Genomic DNA, 17676 nt, shown 5'->3' on the forward strand with positions numbered 1-17676 from the left:
CACACAAACATTAATCTTTATTATTAGTAGAGATGAATTTGAATTCGTATAAAATTCAACAATTAAACCCACGCAAATTTATTTCTTTTTTTAAACATTTTTTTCTTTACTGTCTGCTCAATTACATTATAGCAAGACATTAAACGATATCGGTAGATGGATCTCATTAATCTCTTTTATCACGCTATTTTGAGGTCACTTATATTGAATTAGGTAAAAATATTTCAATTAAACTCCAATTTCAATTCTTTAATAAATAGAACACCCAAGAATTATAATTATTGCAGAATTATAAAAATTATCACTTATTAAAATACTTTTAAAATATTATTTTTATTAAATTTTAAATATTATTCTTATCGAATTCATTAAGCATCCTCCTTTACCCATCATTAAAAGTATAGTAATTTTTGTTACATCATTTTTGATACAAATCTATGCGAAAAGAAAACGAAAGTCTTAAACATGATAAAATAAAATTTTTAATAATAAAATCAATTAACGGTCATGTGAGACGCTAAAAGTGCAGTTTTCATTTAATTTTTGAATCCATTGCGCTTCTTACAGAAGGAAAAAAGACATGTCGTCATAGCACAACTAAAGATATTCTGCAATTATATATTAAATGGTATGAGGAGTTTGTCGTATGGTAACAACACCAGCAGACTGAGAAATAGCGCAAACTGATTCGATTGCAAGCTATTATACATATCTTATTCGCTCTCTTTCAATATAACATAAAAGAATATATTTCTTGCAAAGAAACGCTTTCTTATCCATATATTTTACTACAAAAAAAACCCCGAAGCTGAACCCATATGATTCCAGGAGGCAAAGCTATATAAAAAAATGATGGTATAATTTCTGTAATATATGCAATTACCAAACACTATTTCTTAATATAGATTCTAGTTTAATTTTAGCAAATAATTGCTAAAGATGGAACAAAAAGCTTGAAATATACAAAAGAGCACTCACCTCTCGTCTCCCTGTGGTGTCTTCAAAAGTTTGATGGCGAACAGAAACTGTATACAGCACACAAAAAGACAACAAAGGTCGAGTGATATAGTCAGAGTACTCAAAGCTACCGACACCTGATAGACCGTTACGTATTCTTCCGAAGTTACTACTATTCTTTTTGGTGGCGCTTTTGTCACATAATTAGATTTCACTGATATTTTTTCGGAAATCGGAGGCTCAAGTGTTTGCACGGCACTCATCATGGGTCCAAGTTTTTGAAGGAAGAACAATGCTAGAAATGACATCAGGAGACTCAGAACACAAAGAAGTGCAAGAGAAGCCAACATTTGGTATATCCCATGTCGATCGTCATCATCACTTGTGATTGTTTCTTTAAGTGTGATGTTTGGCGTCCTTCTGCTGGTATCCAAAACAGATCCAGGATGTATGCTGGTCCTAGAAATGTCCAGCAATGGTTTGGTAGTCGCATTGCTGTTCAAGGTAATATTAGCCACGCCAGTTGATGGTGGTCCCATGATGCTCGCATTTTGGGGGTTAACGTGCAAAGGTGTAGAACTATGTCCTATCTTTGATGTAGGACCTGTATTTATACCGTGGTGTTGTTTGTTAGATGGTGTACTAATGGTGCTAATGTTGAGCCTTTGATTGATGCTACCATTCAGTTTATGGGAAGACGGCGTTGGAGAAGTTGATGGTTCAATACTCACTGTTGACATACTGTTAGCGAAGGCAATGATTCATGCATAATACATTGGTTGAAGATGCTAATGATCGTTAATGAAGACAACACGAACAAATACAATTATATCGTCTCACATTTGTTTTTTTACCCATAAGAGGAAAAAAAAAATTACATTTCATTTAAGCATATCTTATCATTTATGCAAAAAATTATTAATTTAATTAACTGATTGCTATGAAGGAAAACATAACATCAGATAAAAGCTCTCATGATAAATTATTCACACCTGATGACATATTGTACTTTTCAGAGCTAGGAATAATCTGCAGCTGCGAATTTCCTCGTGAATCAACAAAATTCATCAGCTATCTTCAAATGTTTATTTATTCCTTTACGGTAGCAATGACACTAATATCCATTTCCATATCACATCAATCAAAAGACGTACTAACGTAATAGGACAGCTGGTGTCACAGCGTGTTACGGGTTATCAGCAAAAATAAAGAGGAGAAACTTCACTGCAAGTAGTCAGATCGTGCAGAACGGATTGACGGTCCAAAACGGTAGGATGTCAAAAACTTTGAAGTTCCACTTATTCTGAAAGTAAAAGCTCTAAAGGGGGGGGGGAGATGAAATATACACACATACACTCGATGAGCCAGTTTGACGAACTGAAAGGCAGATGAGATCACGTTTCTCAACCGTCACGAAGCAGGGTTGGTTAAGTGAATCGAAAGTAGCACGTTCCTCAGTCTTTTTATGTGCTCAGGACCAAAGCGCCGCTGCACGCCTAACCTTTCTCGCGTATGTACGGCTTCTATTATAAATCTTCTTCGAAGCTTTACTAAGCCGGAGTGCTGAATTCTAGGGCTTCAGCTTATCCAATTGGCTGAAGGCTACCTGAATATGGACAGTGAAGCATGAAATCTTTAGTAAAAGTGTATCATACAGATTCTTCAGTCACATCTTCGAAATGACGCATTTAAAGTGCTTCATAGAACTATGGCAGAGTGCTTTTGTGTTGAGGCATTTATATTGTTCTTCACGGTTTGTTGTGTTTCAGAATCCTGAGATTATTAGAAGTCCTTCAGCCATTTATAAAGACAAAAGTAAAAGGACACGATTGCACAGGATCAGGATTTTAAAATGCAGAATCCTTTGGAATTAGTTAAGAAAAGAAGACCTGTAATTCTTCACGAACGCACATAAGACGGTATCACCGAATATTAAGTAAATAAGCAGCATTTCAGACAGTGCAATGGTGAATTGTTCTTGGCAAAGAACTGAAGAATATCCTGTTAAAATTCAAACATTTCTGAAGCAAAATTCCTTTTGCCTTAGAGATGCTACGTTGAATAACACAATTGCTGGTGCTTCCTTATACGATCTATCCATCTCTGAAATCCTCTTCTAAAGACTCACTCGAGTGCGATCTTTTTCCTGCCATTTGTGGAATAAAAAGAACTCTCACAACTTGAAATGTATATTCAAGAGCTGTCGAACTATTTTTAGAAATTGACGTCTTTGAAAAGTAGTCACATTTCTAAGAGGAGTTGGATAACGATACCTTGTTCAGGAAAACAGCTGGGTACTTTACTTCCTCTAGCAAAAAAAAAAAAAAATTCTTGGAATCTTCTTCCTTGAGTGTTTCTTTAAAATTCGAACTAAACTAAAAATTCAGGCCAGAATAATACTTGGATCCTTTTCTTTGAAGTAAAGGAACTGGCACTGTAATAACAACGTGTTTCACAGTATCTCTGAGATCAAGAGGAAAAAATAAATGAAAAATAAAAATGGCTAGCAAACAACTAGCATTAGAAGCGTCGAGGATATTGTCCTGAAATAGGTGGGCGGGACGAAGTGCCTCAGACGCTCCTGCTTCCGAATTTATCGCTGACCCTTAACGTAAGAACGCAAAATGTAAAAGGCAACCCTCCGCATCGCTATTAAGTGCATCTATCTCTCAAGCTTTAAATCTTGGGAGAGGCGGGCAGAGACGATAAAAGCGTTTCAGATAACAGAGTAGAACAATAATGTACTGCAGTTCTTGTTGTTGAAGAGCGTTTGATTCTTCAAAGCCTTAAAGCGCCATAATTGACTTATTTCTACAAACAGGGTTTCTGTTCGTTGTCACTATTATTCAACTACAAATGACGATTAAACTGTCAAAGGGCTAATGTTAATAGGATTTTTAATTGAATTATTCTTATTCTCTACATTTTGTTTGCTTTCTTATTCGTTGAGCTAAAATGATATAGGTCTCTAGTTGTAATTGTTTTGCAAACAGGATTAGATAAAAATGCTGTTTAATATTCCACCTAAAGAAAGATATATATGGTATGATATCACCAATAAATGATTCCTCCCTCGCAAAACTATAGAAAATAATCTTGTTGTTGATGAAGAGTTCTATGGATAATTTTTAATGTTCTGGCTGTCATACAGATGTTTATTTAATTATTTGAAGATTTGTAAAATATTATAAACTGGAGAAAGTAAAGAAATAGATAGCATAGAATGTAAGCATATATCTTTTTATTTATAACATTTTTCCCTTTTTTGCAAACAATGCTTTTAACGAATTTTAGCGATATTTACCATTCGTTATTAAACACAAAAAAATTTCTGCCACTTCAATAAACATGACTATTCGAAGAATCCGAATCTACCACCAACTACTCATATCGCGAACTCTTTCGTGACTTGTTGAAAGCGAATCATTCATGACTTGTTCTTTGCCAAGTAGTTGAATTCCATTGCTACATTGGGTTTGATACAGATTCCACATAGCGATGGGAGGATTCATAAAAGGTGCGGCTGGGTCAGAAGTCAATGGGCGAGATGTTTGTCTGCGCATCCTTGCTTTTCTTCCAGCTTTTGATTTACCGAGAGCGGTACATTTGTTCCGTGGTAAGAATTAGTTGTAACTTAGTGGGTGTGTTGATGAGTGCTTCGGAAAGATGCTGGAATGCTTTAGAATTCTTTACGTATCAGGACCATCTGTGTCTTTTCTAGCTGAACCTGTAAAGAGAGAAGGCATAATAGTAAGGTATACATAAATAATGACCACGAAATCGTGTAAAGTTAGAAGATAGATAGCATGATTGTTTCTGGTGCAATTTTCTGAAAGAGTTTGTTACAGTGCAAGTGCAGATGAAAAACTGTGATACAGTTGATTTGTTTATGAATAAATACATAAACAGAAATGATTCTTGACTAAATAAGTTTTGTTTCTATATTAAAGAATTTGTAATAATTTAGAAAACAGTTTCTAAAGTTTCACGAAATATTACAGAAACTGCCTTAAATCAAATAAACGATTCTCAGTAAAGTTAATTAAGAAATAATACAGGAAGACATCATGGAAATAAAATTATTTTTTTAAAGAATTTTAACAAGTAAATACAAATAAAAAAATTAGAATGTTACAAATTTAGAATTCAAAATTAGAATGTTATTCGAATTTAGCCCATAGATTTTATGTATGGTTCTCAAAGTTATGTTTGAAATTAAAATTAATTTAGAAAATTATTCCTTTAATTTCTTTGAATGAGTTATACACGTGTCATTTTACAGTTTATAAATGAATATGTTCGAAATAATTTATTTGTGCATTTTAAGTGCTTGAAAAGTATGGTTCCTTTAAAAAAAACTCTCCTATAAGATTATAACGTAATTTCGAATAATCTTGTGATTAGTTTCTAACTTTTTTTATGCTTAACGTCTTTTTTAACTATTTTTGGTATATTAATCAAAAATGAAATAATGTAAGCTTTATTTTATTAGAAAATCGTTTAAGCATTGCGTTTTTTAGAACGAAGAGTTATGTCAACAATTTTGAAGTCGATGACTTTGTTCAATAGTGGCATGCAACTACCTTTTTTTTTTCCTTTCTCGTCTACGAAATATGTAAGGAGAAAGCAATGTGCTCGTGAAAAAATTTGAATTCGAGATTCTGACCAATCTTCCGTTTCATATCCAATATATATATATAGATATATATATATATATATATATATATATATATATATATATATATATATATATATATATATATATATATATATATATATATATATATATATATATATATATATATATATATATATATATATATATATATATATATATATATATATATATAAAGAATCAAGTCTGTTTTTAAACAAGATAACTGAAGAACACTTTGAACTAAATGGAAGAAATTTAGAATATTGACTGAATATAGCGTTTGTAGATTTCTATGGAATTTCGAAGGAAGTTGTCTGTCTCTCCGACTGCCTTAATACAAGTTAACACGATAACTACAAAACGTAAGGAATTAGATAAAGGAAATTTGGTAAACTAATTAAGCATTTAAATGCAAATCCGTATAAAATTTGGAACCAAATTCATATACGAACTGACCATCTACCAGCTTGCATTTTTGAATGAACGTAAATGAAATAACTGGAAAATACAATGACTTAAAACTGAAATTATGGGATTATAGTTATATTCTATGTCAAATTTTAGTATCAATCGGCCAGAAAGAAGGTGTCCAAATCCATATTGATTTTCTAATACTTGTGTATCAACCACATGTCAATAAGTAATTCCTAAAAAATATCGTCAAAGAATGCACGATAAATTCAAATGCTAGATTCATGCCAAAGATCAATATTTGGTATTTGACTGACTCTCCGACCCGCCACGAAGGCACACGGATTTAAACCATACAAACTGAATGACCGGACCGCCGAAACAGCAACATTGGCGGGGACTGTGGTTGAGTCCTAAGGACCATCACCGGCCAAGGTACAACCCTCCCTGAAGGAAGTACGTCTCGTCATCGATGGGAGGAGTCAGATCCCTCACCTATTAGTGTACCCTGCTGGGTGGCGAGATCCAACCACCATGCAGGAAGCATCTCATCCTCATTTCGAGGTGCCCCCCCGGGGGTTTGGGGGAGGGGTATAAACCCTTTATTAAAGAGTATGCGAGGAAGTTTTGGGGTGACTACCCGCTCTAGTACTTTCTCGCAAATGAAGTATCCGAGAAACAAAGAAAAAGAATTGTCATTTTCAAAAAATTCGAACGTTTTAGACCTCAATGAATTTGAAAAGCATATTTTTGCAGTTATGTCTGTCTCTCTATTGCTCTGTGAACACTATAATTCAGAAGCGCTTTGATTTAGATGGAAGAAAAATTGGAATATTGTCATTGCATCAAATTTGTAGATTTATATCGAATTTCGAACGAAATTCGATCACTATCTGGCTATCCGCGTGTCATTGAAATGATAATTACAAAACATTAAGAGATATATGAATAAAATTTGGTACAAAGTTTTAAAATCGAATGTGTAAACCTTTATTAAGGATCTAATTTTAAATCAGAACTGTCTGTCTGTCTGTCTAAAAGGACTGTCTGTCTGTCGGTTTTCTCATGCTTCTATGCATGATAATTCAAAAATCCAATGCTTTAGATAAATGAAATATGGCATGTTAATTTGTTATTGAAATTGTAGTTGTGTGACATTTTTTTTATTCAGTTGGAAAAAAAAGGTTTCTAATATATACTCGGTTTTCTTTACTATGCTACAAAGAATAAACCGCTTATGTGCGGGATTCTAAATATAAATATCTGAGCATTCTTGTAGTTCCCACCTTTGGCCAAGGTTCAGAATTTTATACAGGAAGAGGGGGAAGTACACTTTATTAAGAAGGATAGAGAAAATGCTGAGAGACTATACTCTATCTGGGTTTTCTCAAATCGCAATTCATCTTTGTGAATATAGGTAAGTAAGCGGAGGATAGAATACCTGCTATATGAGAAAAAGAATACGAAAAAAAAGAGAAACGAATACGAAATTCACTTAAAAAGATCATGAGGTTTTTAAATGAATTTTGTATTTATTGCCACCTGATAATTAAATGCAGATCCGTTAAAAATACGTCTTAGCATTGTTTCAAAAGCGAAGAATGAAAAATCATTGTGTATTTCATTAAGTCCACTAGTTATAAAATATTAATGGACCGGAAAATATTAGTGTAATATAAGATTTTCATCACTAATTATAAAAGATTTCTTTTAAACTTCTGCAGATTTCAACCATATCGATTTGACAGTTCTCTGGAATTGTAAACCTGTTCCAGCAAGGAAAAAAACCCGAAAACATTTAAATGTAGAATAATAGCAACTATTGCCTTATGTATTTGTAACTTTGGAGTTAATTTATTCCGTTTCATTTTGTAACCACCGCCTATTTGACAGCAAATTCAGGACCCTAATGGATACTTGGAAGAACTTTCTTTTTAAGAATTCTTTTTTCTACGATTGAGCTCTTTTTAGAATTCAGTTTTCACAGAAATTCAGAAAATCTTGGAATAATTAGGCTACACCCAACAACAACAACAAAAAATCTTCAGACTACTGCCAAAAACACAACTTAGGACAAACATTCTTTTTTACATTAACTATTTTGTTTAACCAAATGCTTAATAAACTCTAAGATCGCAACCAAAATGATATCTAATTGAAATTTATAATTTTAAAAGTATTCGGTGTCTTTTTAAATTAATTCTTAATAGAATATTAATTAATTATTTTTCTCGTTTATTTGCACTTTTGTATCTAGAATTTTAATCTTTCACATTTTTCTTCCCAATAAGTTTTAAAAATCGTCTGCTTTAAAAACAAAAATTAAATGCTTAATTTTTTTTCAAGCTTTTTAATTTTTATTTTGGCAATATTTATTTAGATAAAGTTTTATTCTTTAATGTTCATATTCTACAATATTTGCATTCTACGGTGCTATGAGTTCATGTCTGAATCAAGTTTAATTCTTCGATATTCTACAAAGATTATCATCACAGTTTTTAAAAGTGTGATTCTGAGGCTAGATAAAAATTATTTTACTAATGCTTCAAATTAATAGGCACTATTTTTAACGGAGAGTGAATCCTAGTTTTGTTTTAGTAGTAATATGATGATATATATATAGGAATAAAAAATATTTAATATATCTGCGTTTTTTTATACAAGAATTCTTGATTTTCCTAATTTTCTAGTAGCCACATTTAATTGAGTAGATGGCTAATCGGAAATATTAGCTGTGTTAAATTTCAACTAATCTTTTATGCATAAACTTATATTCATAATTGCCCCATCAGAGTATTTCTAATATCGAATTAAAATATACATTAAAGCTGTCTGATTTTAAAGCTTTACGTGTTCTATTTATTTGCACAAATTCTCCTAATGGAGGCAAATCCTACGACATCATAATGCCATTAGAAACGTATCTATATGGATAAACTAATTCTGTCTTTTAATTTCTTAGGTAGACGATAAACAGAATAATTCTTCTACAGCTTTTAGAAATGAAAGAAAGTGTAGTGAATAAATATTTGATGAAATATTGAAAAGGGTTTGAATTTCCTTGCAGCAATGAAAATATTGTCAAAAATTATACAAAAATAGTTTTTTTTTTTTTTTTTACAAAATATAGCAAAAGTTTAAAAACTGAAATTTAAACAAATGTAAAAATTACTTTTGTGCACTAATATTTTCTCATGTTAAAACGAGTAAATACAAAGTCTCACTTCAATTTTATTAATAAAATTTCTTATAATAATTTTTTAAAAAAACACCTCAACAAGGCGAGTATCCCCATTCTCCAAAGTACATCTTTGTTAAATTCAGTTCAGTTCTAGAATTAAACAATCTAACGTGTAGAGGGTCAACAAAGAGACACGCAAGTAATAAATTAACTTTCGTTTAAGAATAATCGACAGTCGTATTTACACGCATTTCTTTCTCTTTTTTTATCACCAATAAAAAAGAATGTAGACTCAAAAAAAATTATATCACTTGCTTGAAATATTGTTATGGAATAGTTCTTCATTATATGTATAGTATGCATTAAATTGTAAACACAGAACTGCTATTGCATTTAATTACAAAATACTCAGATGATCCATTTTAAATGCATTGTGACGATTTAAGTTTGGAAAATATCATACATATTGCAGGAGGGGGGGGGGAGATTTAAAGGAAAAACGATATTTTAGTCTGAAACATCGTTTTCTTATAATATTTAAGGCTTTATTTCTCTATTTTTTTAAAAGCCTGATCTATTGCTTATAGCACAGAGAAAAGTGCACAAAAAATGTCATACATTGACAACGAACATGAGAATAAATACAGAAATTAGAGCAATGAAAAGTATTGTTGTGAGTTAAATTAATTTTTTTTGATATTAGATAAAATAATTGCTTGGAAATAAAATTAGAACTGCTAAAAATCTTACTTTTTCAATTTTAAGAGGGAGTAAAAATGGTTTATGTGCAATAATATGTTCCAAATTTTTTAAAAGAAAACGTAAAAAAAATGATTAATTGTTAAAAGTTTAAATAAAATTTTGAAAGATTCTGTACTTATGAGTGTCTATTACCCAAGAGGTTATTACGTACCAAATTTGGTAAATACGATGGTCTTCCGCATAGAGGATTTTGAATGATTTTTTTTCATCATTGATGGCACATAGCACAATTTATAGATAATAGAACAATCATTCTGTGATGCCATGTAAATAGAATATGACATCGCAGAATAGCATTAAACGATATGCAATTAGATGACATGCGAATAATATTTATCATTCTCACGGTTACATTTTGTAAGTTGGCTCAAAGAGAATTATTTTTTTTTTCTTTTCTGTCATAAATTTCTTCTCTAGCGTACGATATCTATTAATACCAAGATTTTTGTTTGTTTCTTATATTTTTATAGATACTTTCAATTCGTCTCAGTATTAGTCATTTTCTTTCAATTAATGAGGACAAGGTGATAATTTATAAATAGAATGTTATTAGAATTTCTCCGCGAAATGTTTTTTAAAGGAGACATTTTAACACAGAAGGAAAATTTTATTAATAATTTTTAATTTTTTATGTTTCATGAATTATTTTGGAAATATATAGTTACAGATATTTAGCAATGGCTTATTAAATAAATAATTTAGTTATATCTATATTTTACGTGGAATTTTTTTTATAATTAAAATTAATTCCAACTCCTAAATAATTCGATTTCAGTTTAATAAGTGGATATTTTTTTTAAAAGATTTCATCAAAATCTACGATTTTGCTTTTTTCAGAGCAACGAAAAAATCGCAGATTAAAAAAAAAAATTATAAGTATTTTATTTTTTCAACACGTAATAAGTAAAAAAAAGAAAATAATAATAATAAATATGAAAATAATAGAAAAATGTCATTATTTTACAGCATGTGTGCACTTAATGCGATTATGTTTATTATCATGCGGTTCATATTCATTGGATAATTTTAAAACTCCATCATAAAATGAAATTCGGGATTGAATGGCGATCAACAAAATATGATATATCCCTGTAAATTATCATCTCTTAACTGACATGAAAGTCAAACGTAATTCCCCCCCCCCCTTCAGTTTAGCATTAGTTGTGTAAGAAATAAATATACGTAACGCATAAATATATTTTATTAAGGGAAGATACCATAAAATAACAATTTTCAATGTTCTTTTCTTGATATATTTTTTATTATTTTCACTATATTAATTATACCTACTATTTTTTAAATATATCAAACATTAAAATGCTAAATTCAACAAGTTACATGAAAGCAGGTTTCTACATTTCATCAAATATCTGTTTGTAGGGGCATATCGAAAAATTGCTTCCTTAAAGAGGTAAATTAAATTGTTCCACGGAATTTGGTATATCTAAAGTGATCGAACATTCTGGAATTGCGATTGTAACCCACAGATCTCGAATTAAAAAACTGGACCTAGTTTGGAAAAAAAAACTGCACCGGATTTTACATACAAAAATATAACTCAGATTAAAAAAAAAAAGATGATTTGGAATTAAATTAAAAATTAACTTATAAAACCGCCAATTTTAACTAAAAATAAAATGAATTCTCTTTTTCAAATTATGTTGTGCACCTAAAGTGATTAGACGTCCCGAATTCATATATATTTTTAACTAGTTCGACGGAGGGCTTCCTTCAGATGTAAACATTTCCATACTCCATCTTATGTAGGTGGTTTCCTTGCAATATTATAAATAATGCTTCATTAACCATTAAATTATCAGAAAGATTGGATGCCGAAATTTTGCTGAGAATAAATTGTGCCGAATTAATCATCTTACAGAATAAAATGATACTAACCGAAGTGTCTCATCTATCAACTACCACATTATAAGAAGCCCAATCCCGCGACTGTTGCCCTCTAAGAACCATTCCTCCATTACAAAAGAAAATGCCTCGATATTTCACCCAAATGGGCTCCAGGCGAAAAAACAGAATGAAATTTAGTATAAAACAATGCGTCTCTTTTAATGGCCAGGATAGCTAATGCAATTTTTACTTGTACTTCCCAATCTCACGATCCATTCCGCTGAAGAATCGCCAACCTTTCATTAATATTCACTCTTTGTTGCACGTGAGAAATTCGTTGCGGAACGATTTCTGCAGCAGAACTACGTTATTCTCGACAAGAAGGTTTTGAATGTCAAGGGCGTGGTAACGAATTCCTTAACCGACTCGACGGAACACACCTGATATTTTTACTTCTCTCTCTCTCTTTCTTTCTTTTTTATCCTCCTCATCTAAGATTATGAAACGACCTAGTTTATTTTCTTTGCAAGTATCGCTTTCGGTGCCGATTGTTCGGAAAGATAAAAAAGAAAGAACCGGGGACAGGTTCAATGATTTTCTACCGACCTCTCAAGGATATTTAATTTATGATGAGGCTGTGGCAAGATTTTAATCGAGGTGTCGGTTACAGTAAACGACCATAAAATGTAATACAAATCGGTAGTTTTCTGGATGTAAAGGCATGAAATGAATTAAGTTGGTGTTGATGTGTGGTGCATCATATTATATTCTTTGAATTTATAGGTATTTTAACATATAATTTTCTTTCTTTGCATGCCGTGAGTTGGATAGTATGGCCACAGATACCATTCCTATTTTAGATACTAGTTTCGATATTTGCTAAGTTGGTGTTGACGTGTGGTGTGTAATATTATATTCTTTGAATTTATAGGCATTTTAATGAGTCATTTTCTTTTTGTGCATACCGTGAATTGGAGAGAATGGCTACAGATATCATTCTTATTTGAGCTACTTAGTTATTTGTGATGGGGCTTTGATTAGCCATCAAAATTTAACTAATCAAAAAAGTTTCAACTAAAAATTTTAAACTTTTTAATGACGACTTTTTTTATGACATCTAACGGTTATCGTGATGCTTGTTTATTGTTAATCTTTCTTTGAAAGCTTCTTCTCGGTCTTTTTCATGTATTTGAGATATAATATATCATAATAGTTTCAACCACTTCCGAAACAAATGGTTCCTATGGAATTTCTACGAAATTTCTTCAAGAAATTTGCCGATGTTAAGAATTTTCAATAATTCATATAAAATTGCATTTTTGTTGCTCACAAATGCATTCAACCTCCTATAAAGCGATTAATTTATTCCGTATTATATCGAAGTTGTCTCATAAAATAAGTGTTCAACACATCTAGAATGAGTGACAGAAAAAATCATGCTATGGGATTTAAAATCCCTTACATTTTGTATAATAATAATAAGATATAAATAATATAATAATAATAATTTATATCTGAATATATAATATTAATAAATAATAACTTATATAAGATACAAATGTATAATACTATATCTTGTGCTTTATCTTGCATAAGATACTTATCTTGTAAAAGATTTTACTTGTATAAGATATAAATAATATAATAATAATAATTTATATCTGAATTATTATTTTTCTATATACGAATCTTTCATGTTCGTTGATGATGATGTCGTGTCCGCGTTACCACGGAAAGGGGGTGCAGTAGCTTCTGAGGGTAAAGACCCCTGAGCACCCAAGAGCAGAAGTCTGACTTCTAGCTCATGAAGAACTCACACACATTCGCTTGCACAACGCCTTTTTACAGGGGGGCACATTCACACACCTCACAGATAGAACACAGATGAAGAACAATCATGCCCGTACCGGAATTTCATATTCGTTATCATTATTATATTCAAAATTCTGTACTGTTTGTATCAACTTTTTTTAATTTATAATATTACTAAATTATATTTATTTTATTACTCATTAGTTAGATTAATTATTTTGTTTATAAATTAATGTATTAGAATTTACATCAATGTATTGAAAAAAATCTAGGCATAACGTAAAAAAATTTAAAAAACAGTTATGACGAATTAAAATTTTCATTTCAAATTTTCATAATGCATATTTTTCATGACTCAGTACTGTTACGTTAGAACTTAAGAAAATGTTTTCGTACATCAATGGTCATTCTTTTTTTGCGTTATGGTACATTATTATATAATTGTTTCATAGTGAAACTGCTTAGATAATAACGAAATTTAAACCATAGCTATTCTTATTTAATAAACAGAATTTGTCTTTGCCTTGCAGAAGCGGAAAACTTCGGCTGATTATCCGATTCTTAAAAAAAATCACAAGTCCTACTTTTCTAGTAAAAGTCATACTGTTATCTGCATGACGTCCTAGAAGAAATTTCAGCTGTTGTCATGGAAATCGAATTTCTTTGGTAACAAAACCATTTTTAGACATTTTTTTCGGAAAGAAATACTTTCGTGACCAGAAGAATTTTTGAAAAACAACAGTATCTTTGTGAAGAAACTCTTCCTCTTTAAATCTAGTTTTCTATTGCTTTTTCTTTGTTGTAACGAAGGAAAAAAAAACCTATACACTTGTTTCTAACAATTGAGTATCACGAAGGGGCAAAGGTTATACAACGAAGCTATTTTTAACGGACCCCGTAGAAAAGGGGGAAAAACTTTTCTTTTCTTTATCGCCTAAAATTCCTACGATTTAAATGACATAAAAAAACGAGATCGTTGGAAAAATAAGGTTCTTAATTTTTGTATTAAAATCAAATTTTACTATATAAAATTTTTATAAATTAATAATCCGATTTATTAATGAAAGCAATTCATGACTTCACAATTACATGGCAACGTAAATAATCTAATCGTGAAAATATAGTATTGAAATGAGAAGACGCATTTTAAGGATATCACATTTAATGCAATTAATTTTTCTAATCCAATTATTTTTGTTTTAAGCAAGTTTTATTATTAATCTTTCAACGATATACTTTTAGAATTTCGTCGCTTCCTTATTGAAAAATATCAGCTTATTAATGTACTATCAGTATTTTAATAACAAAATCGAGCCCAAAATGAATAAATAATTTCAAGTTTAATCATGCAAATGAAGAAATGTTAATATACAGGGTGTTTCATAATTTATGGCACAAATTTGACTGAAGATATGAATAATATTCACATGGGAAACCTAGGTCACAATCAATTTAGTCTTTTAATATTAAGTATCTCAATTCTACTGTAACAAGTTGCTTAATTTCTAACTTCTACACTAGTGAAGATATTTTAATGAAATTTTCAACAGCAGTACATTTATTTAAAAGAATTATTTATTGTAATAGGAATGTATGGAGGACCAATCTCTTGGTCATTTCGTTCCCCCGATTTATCGAGCTTCTGGAGACATCTGAAGAGTCTTGTTTATGAGACTCCAGTTCAGTAAGCTGGGAATCTCGTTGCCATATATCAGTAAATACTAAACGTGTGCGTGAAATACATGGCATCTTTGACACCGTACGCCAGTCGCATTACCGTCGCTGTGAAGCATATATCGCTGTTAGTGGATGCAATTTTGAATAGTTCTTTTAAACAGTGCACTTCTCAATGACTCTGTCATTAAATGCTTTCTCTTACTTTTCATTTCTTGTTTGCGTCACTTGAGCCCACCTATTCTTATAAAATAAATGATTGTTTTAAACAAATGGACCAGTGATAAAAATTTTATCAAAATATCTTCAGTAGTGTAGAAGTTAGAAACAAAAAAATCTTTTTTCAGTTCAATTCAGACACTCTGTATTTATAACTAAAGAAATGGATTGCGACCTGGGTTTCCATATGAATATTACTCATGTTCTTGTTCCCTATCTGCTTCCAAGTTTGTACCATGATTTTGGAATCACTGTGTGTGTGTATATATATATATATATATATATATATATATATATATATATATATATATATATATATATATGGTCGAGGTGGGGGTTGACTGCCTCCCATCGATGATGAGATGTACTACCCAACGGAAGGGTTGTACTATGGCCGGTGATGACCCTTAGGACTCAGTCACAGTTCCCGCCAGTGTTGCTGTTGTGGCAGCCGGTCATTCAGTTTTTTCCGTATGCCCTCGGGCGGTTCGGAGTGGCCGGTTTATACATGCATATATATATTAAATGAAAAATTCTATTGCCGAACTGGTTGATATAGCTATGTAATTTTTATGTATAGTTAACAAAATTTTAGTAAATAAAGCATCGTCGTTGTGTATGAGGAAATATACAATTTTTATAGATACAATAGATCTCATTTTTTTTTTAATAATTCGATCATATTCTTGCGAATCAAAAATAATTTTTCGTTCTGTTTTTCCTTCCACTTTAAAGGTGAAGAAAAATTACTTTACCATTCTGATATTATACATCGACATTGTCAAAAATCCGTTTACGTTTGCAAAATGAATTAAATTGAATCGACTTACTTCATTTTGTAATTTGAAGAGCTCTCTTCAAATTATTGCATCTCATGCGGAAAACACATTCTGAAAAGTCCTTTCACAACAGTTTAAGTAACAAGCGAGCCAAGCTAGCAAACAACTATCCCGGTGAGATTTTTTTTAAAACTACTTTATGGGTGGGGAGAAAATCAAGATCCGTACAAGTTGTCACGATACAGAAGAGGCACCAAAGAACAAAGGTGGGAACAAATGAAAGACACTTTCGTTCTGGTGTGCCTTAAATACAAATAAAAAGAACACAGCAGCATCAGCATTTCCAACGAAGCATGGAAGTAGTGAAGTATAACTAATGTTAGGTAGTTCACGGGGTCGCTCGTGTTTTCGCACAGACTTCACGCGTAAAGTTTTGTTTTGTGCTGTTTGGCACGCTACGTCTAGTTTAGTTCTCACTAAACAAGACATTTTGTTATGTTTCATGATGATGTTTATTTTTAGTGACAAAAATCATATAGGAAATAAGGAATCTTGAAATTTTTGTCGATTATTATACTTTTTTTATACTGCGTATACGAGAAAGTAAAAAAAAGCTTTCATATAGTAAATGGTGTTTAAAATTAAGTTAGTAAGTTCCTTTCACACAGACATATAATATTTACATGTTTTCTATATTGGTAATAATCTTTCCTAGCTATATTTACAATGAACTGTGATTGCTTCTAAATAAATTGTTTTGGTTTGATGATAGTATCTCATTTTCGGAATAGGAAACTCAACCTTGTGCTGTTACACATAAAAAATAAGTTGTATGGAACATTTGTTTTTCGTATATATTTTATATTAGCTAAATTGACCGTACATTAATGCGGAAAATTTAAAAATGATATATCTAACCAAGTATTAATCTAGATACAGTTATTACAATCATTTATAACTCTATGAACTATTGTGACATAGTGGGAATGTTTTCTCCTTGTGGCCACTGTTCTATGGGCCACTGTGGTTTAGTGAGAGTTCAGAAAGCTCCAGGTTCAAACCCAATTCCACTAAAGACCTGTCGTGTATTCAAACCTAGTGCATGCTAAATCTGACGTCATGAGTTAAACGTCCTCCCGTTGGTGTGGAATGGAAGTACAGAGAGGGAATGCCAGTTCAGGTGTCGTTTTCGTTATCTGACCGGCTTCAAACTTACGAAGTTCATTCCAAAATGGTTCTACTTTTGCTTTCAAACAGGGCGTTACTATAACTAAACTAAATAATTATAACTCAAGCTAATAGTAAATTAAAAACTACAAAGATTATATAACCAGTGATTGATATAATATTCTTTATGAGTCTTACAACTGTAAAAATAT

At 31.1% G+C, this 17676-nt stretch overlaps 1 protein-coding gene across 4 annotated transcripts in view; it reads right to left on the reverse strand.

Moving 5' to 3' along the window:
• LOC129960092 (uncharacterized) overlaps positions 1-17676 on the reverse strand; it is a 118773-nt gene that overhangs the window by 59105 nt on the left and 41992 nt on the right. For all 4 annotated transcript variants that reach the window (XM_056073212.1, XM_056073203.1, XM_056073230.1 and 1 more), the window contains exon 2: positions 979-4684. In XM_056073212.1, coding sequence (XP_055929187.1) covers positions 979-1697 — 719 coding nt within the window. In that variant the 5' untranslated portion in view covers positions 1698-4684. The remainder of the gene's footprint in view (positions 1-978; positions 4685-17676) is intronic.

This window comes from Argiope bruennichi, chromosome 2 (genome assembly GCF_947563725.1).
Source record: "Argiope bruennichi chromosome 2, qqArgBrue1.1, whole genome shotgun sequence".
Classification (NCBI taxonomy): Eukaryota; Metazoa; Arthropoda; class Arachnida; order Araneae; family Araneidae; genus Argiope; species Argiope bruennichi.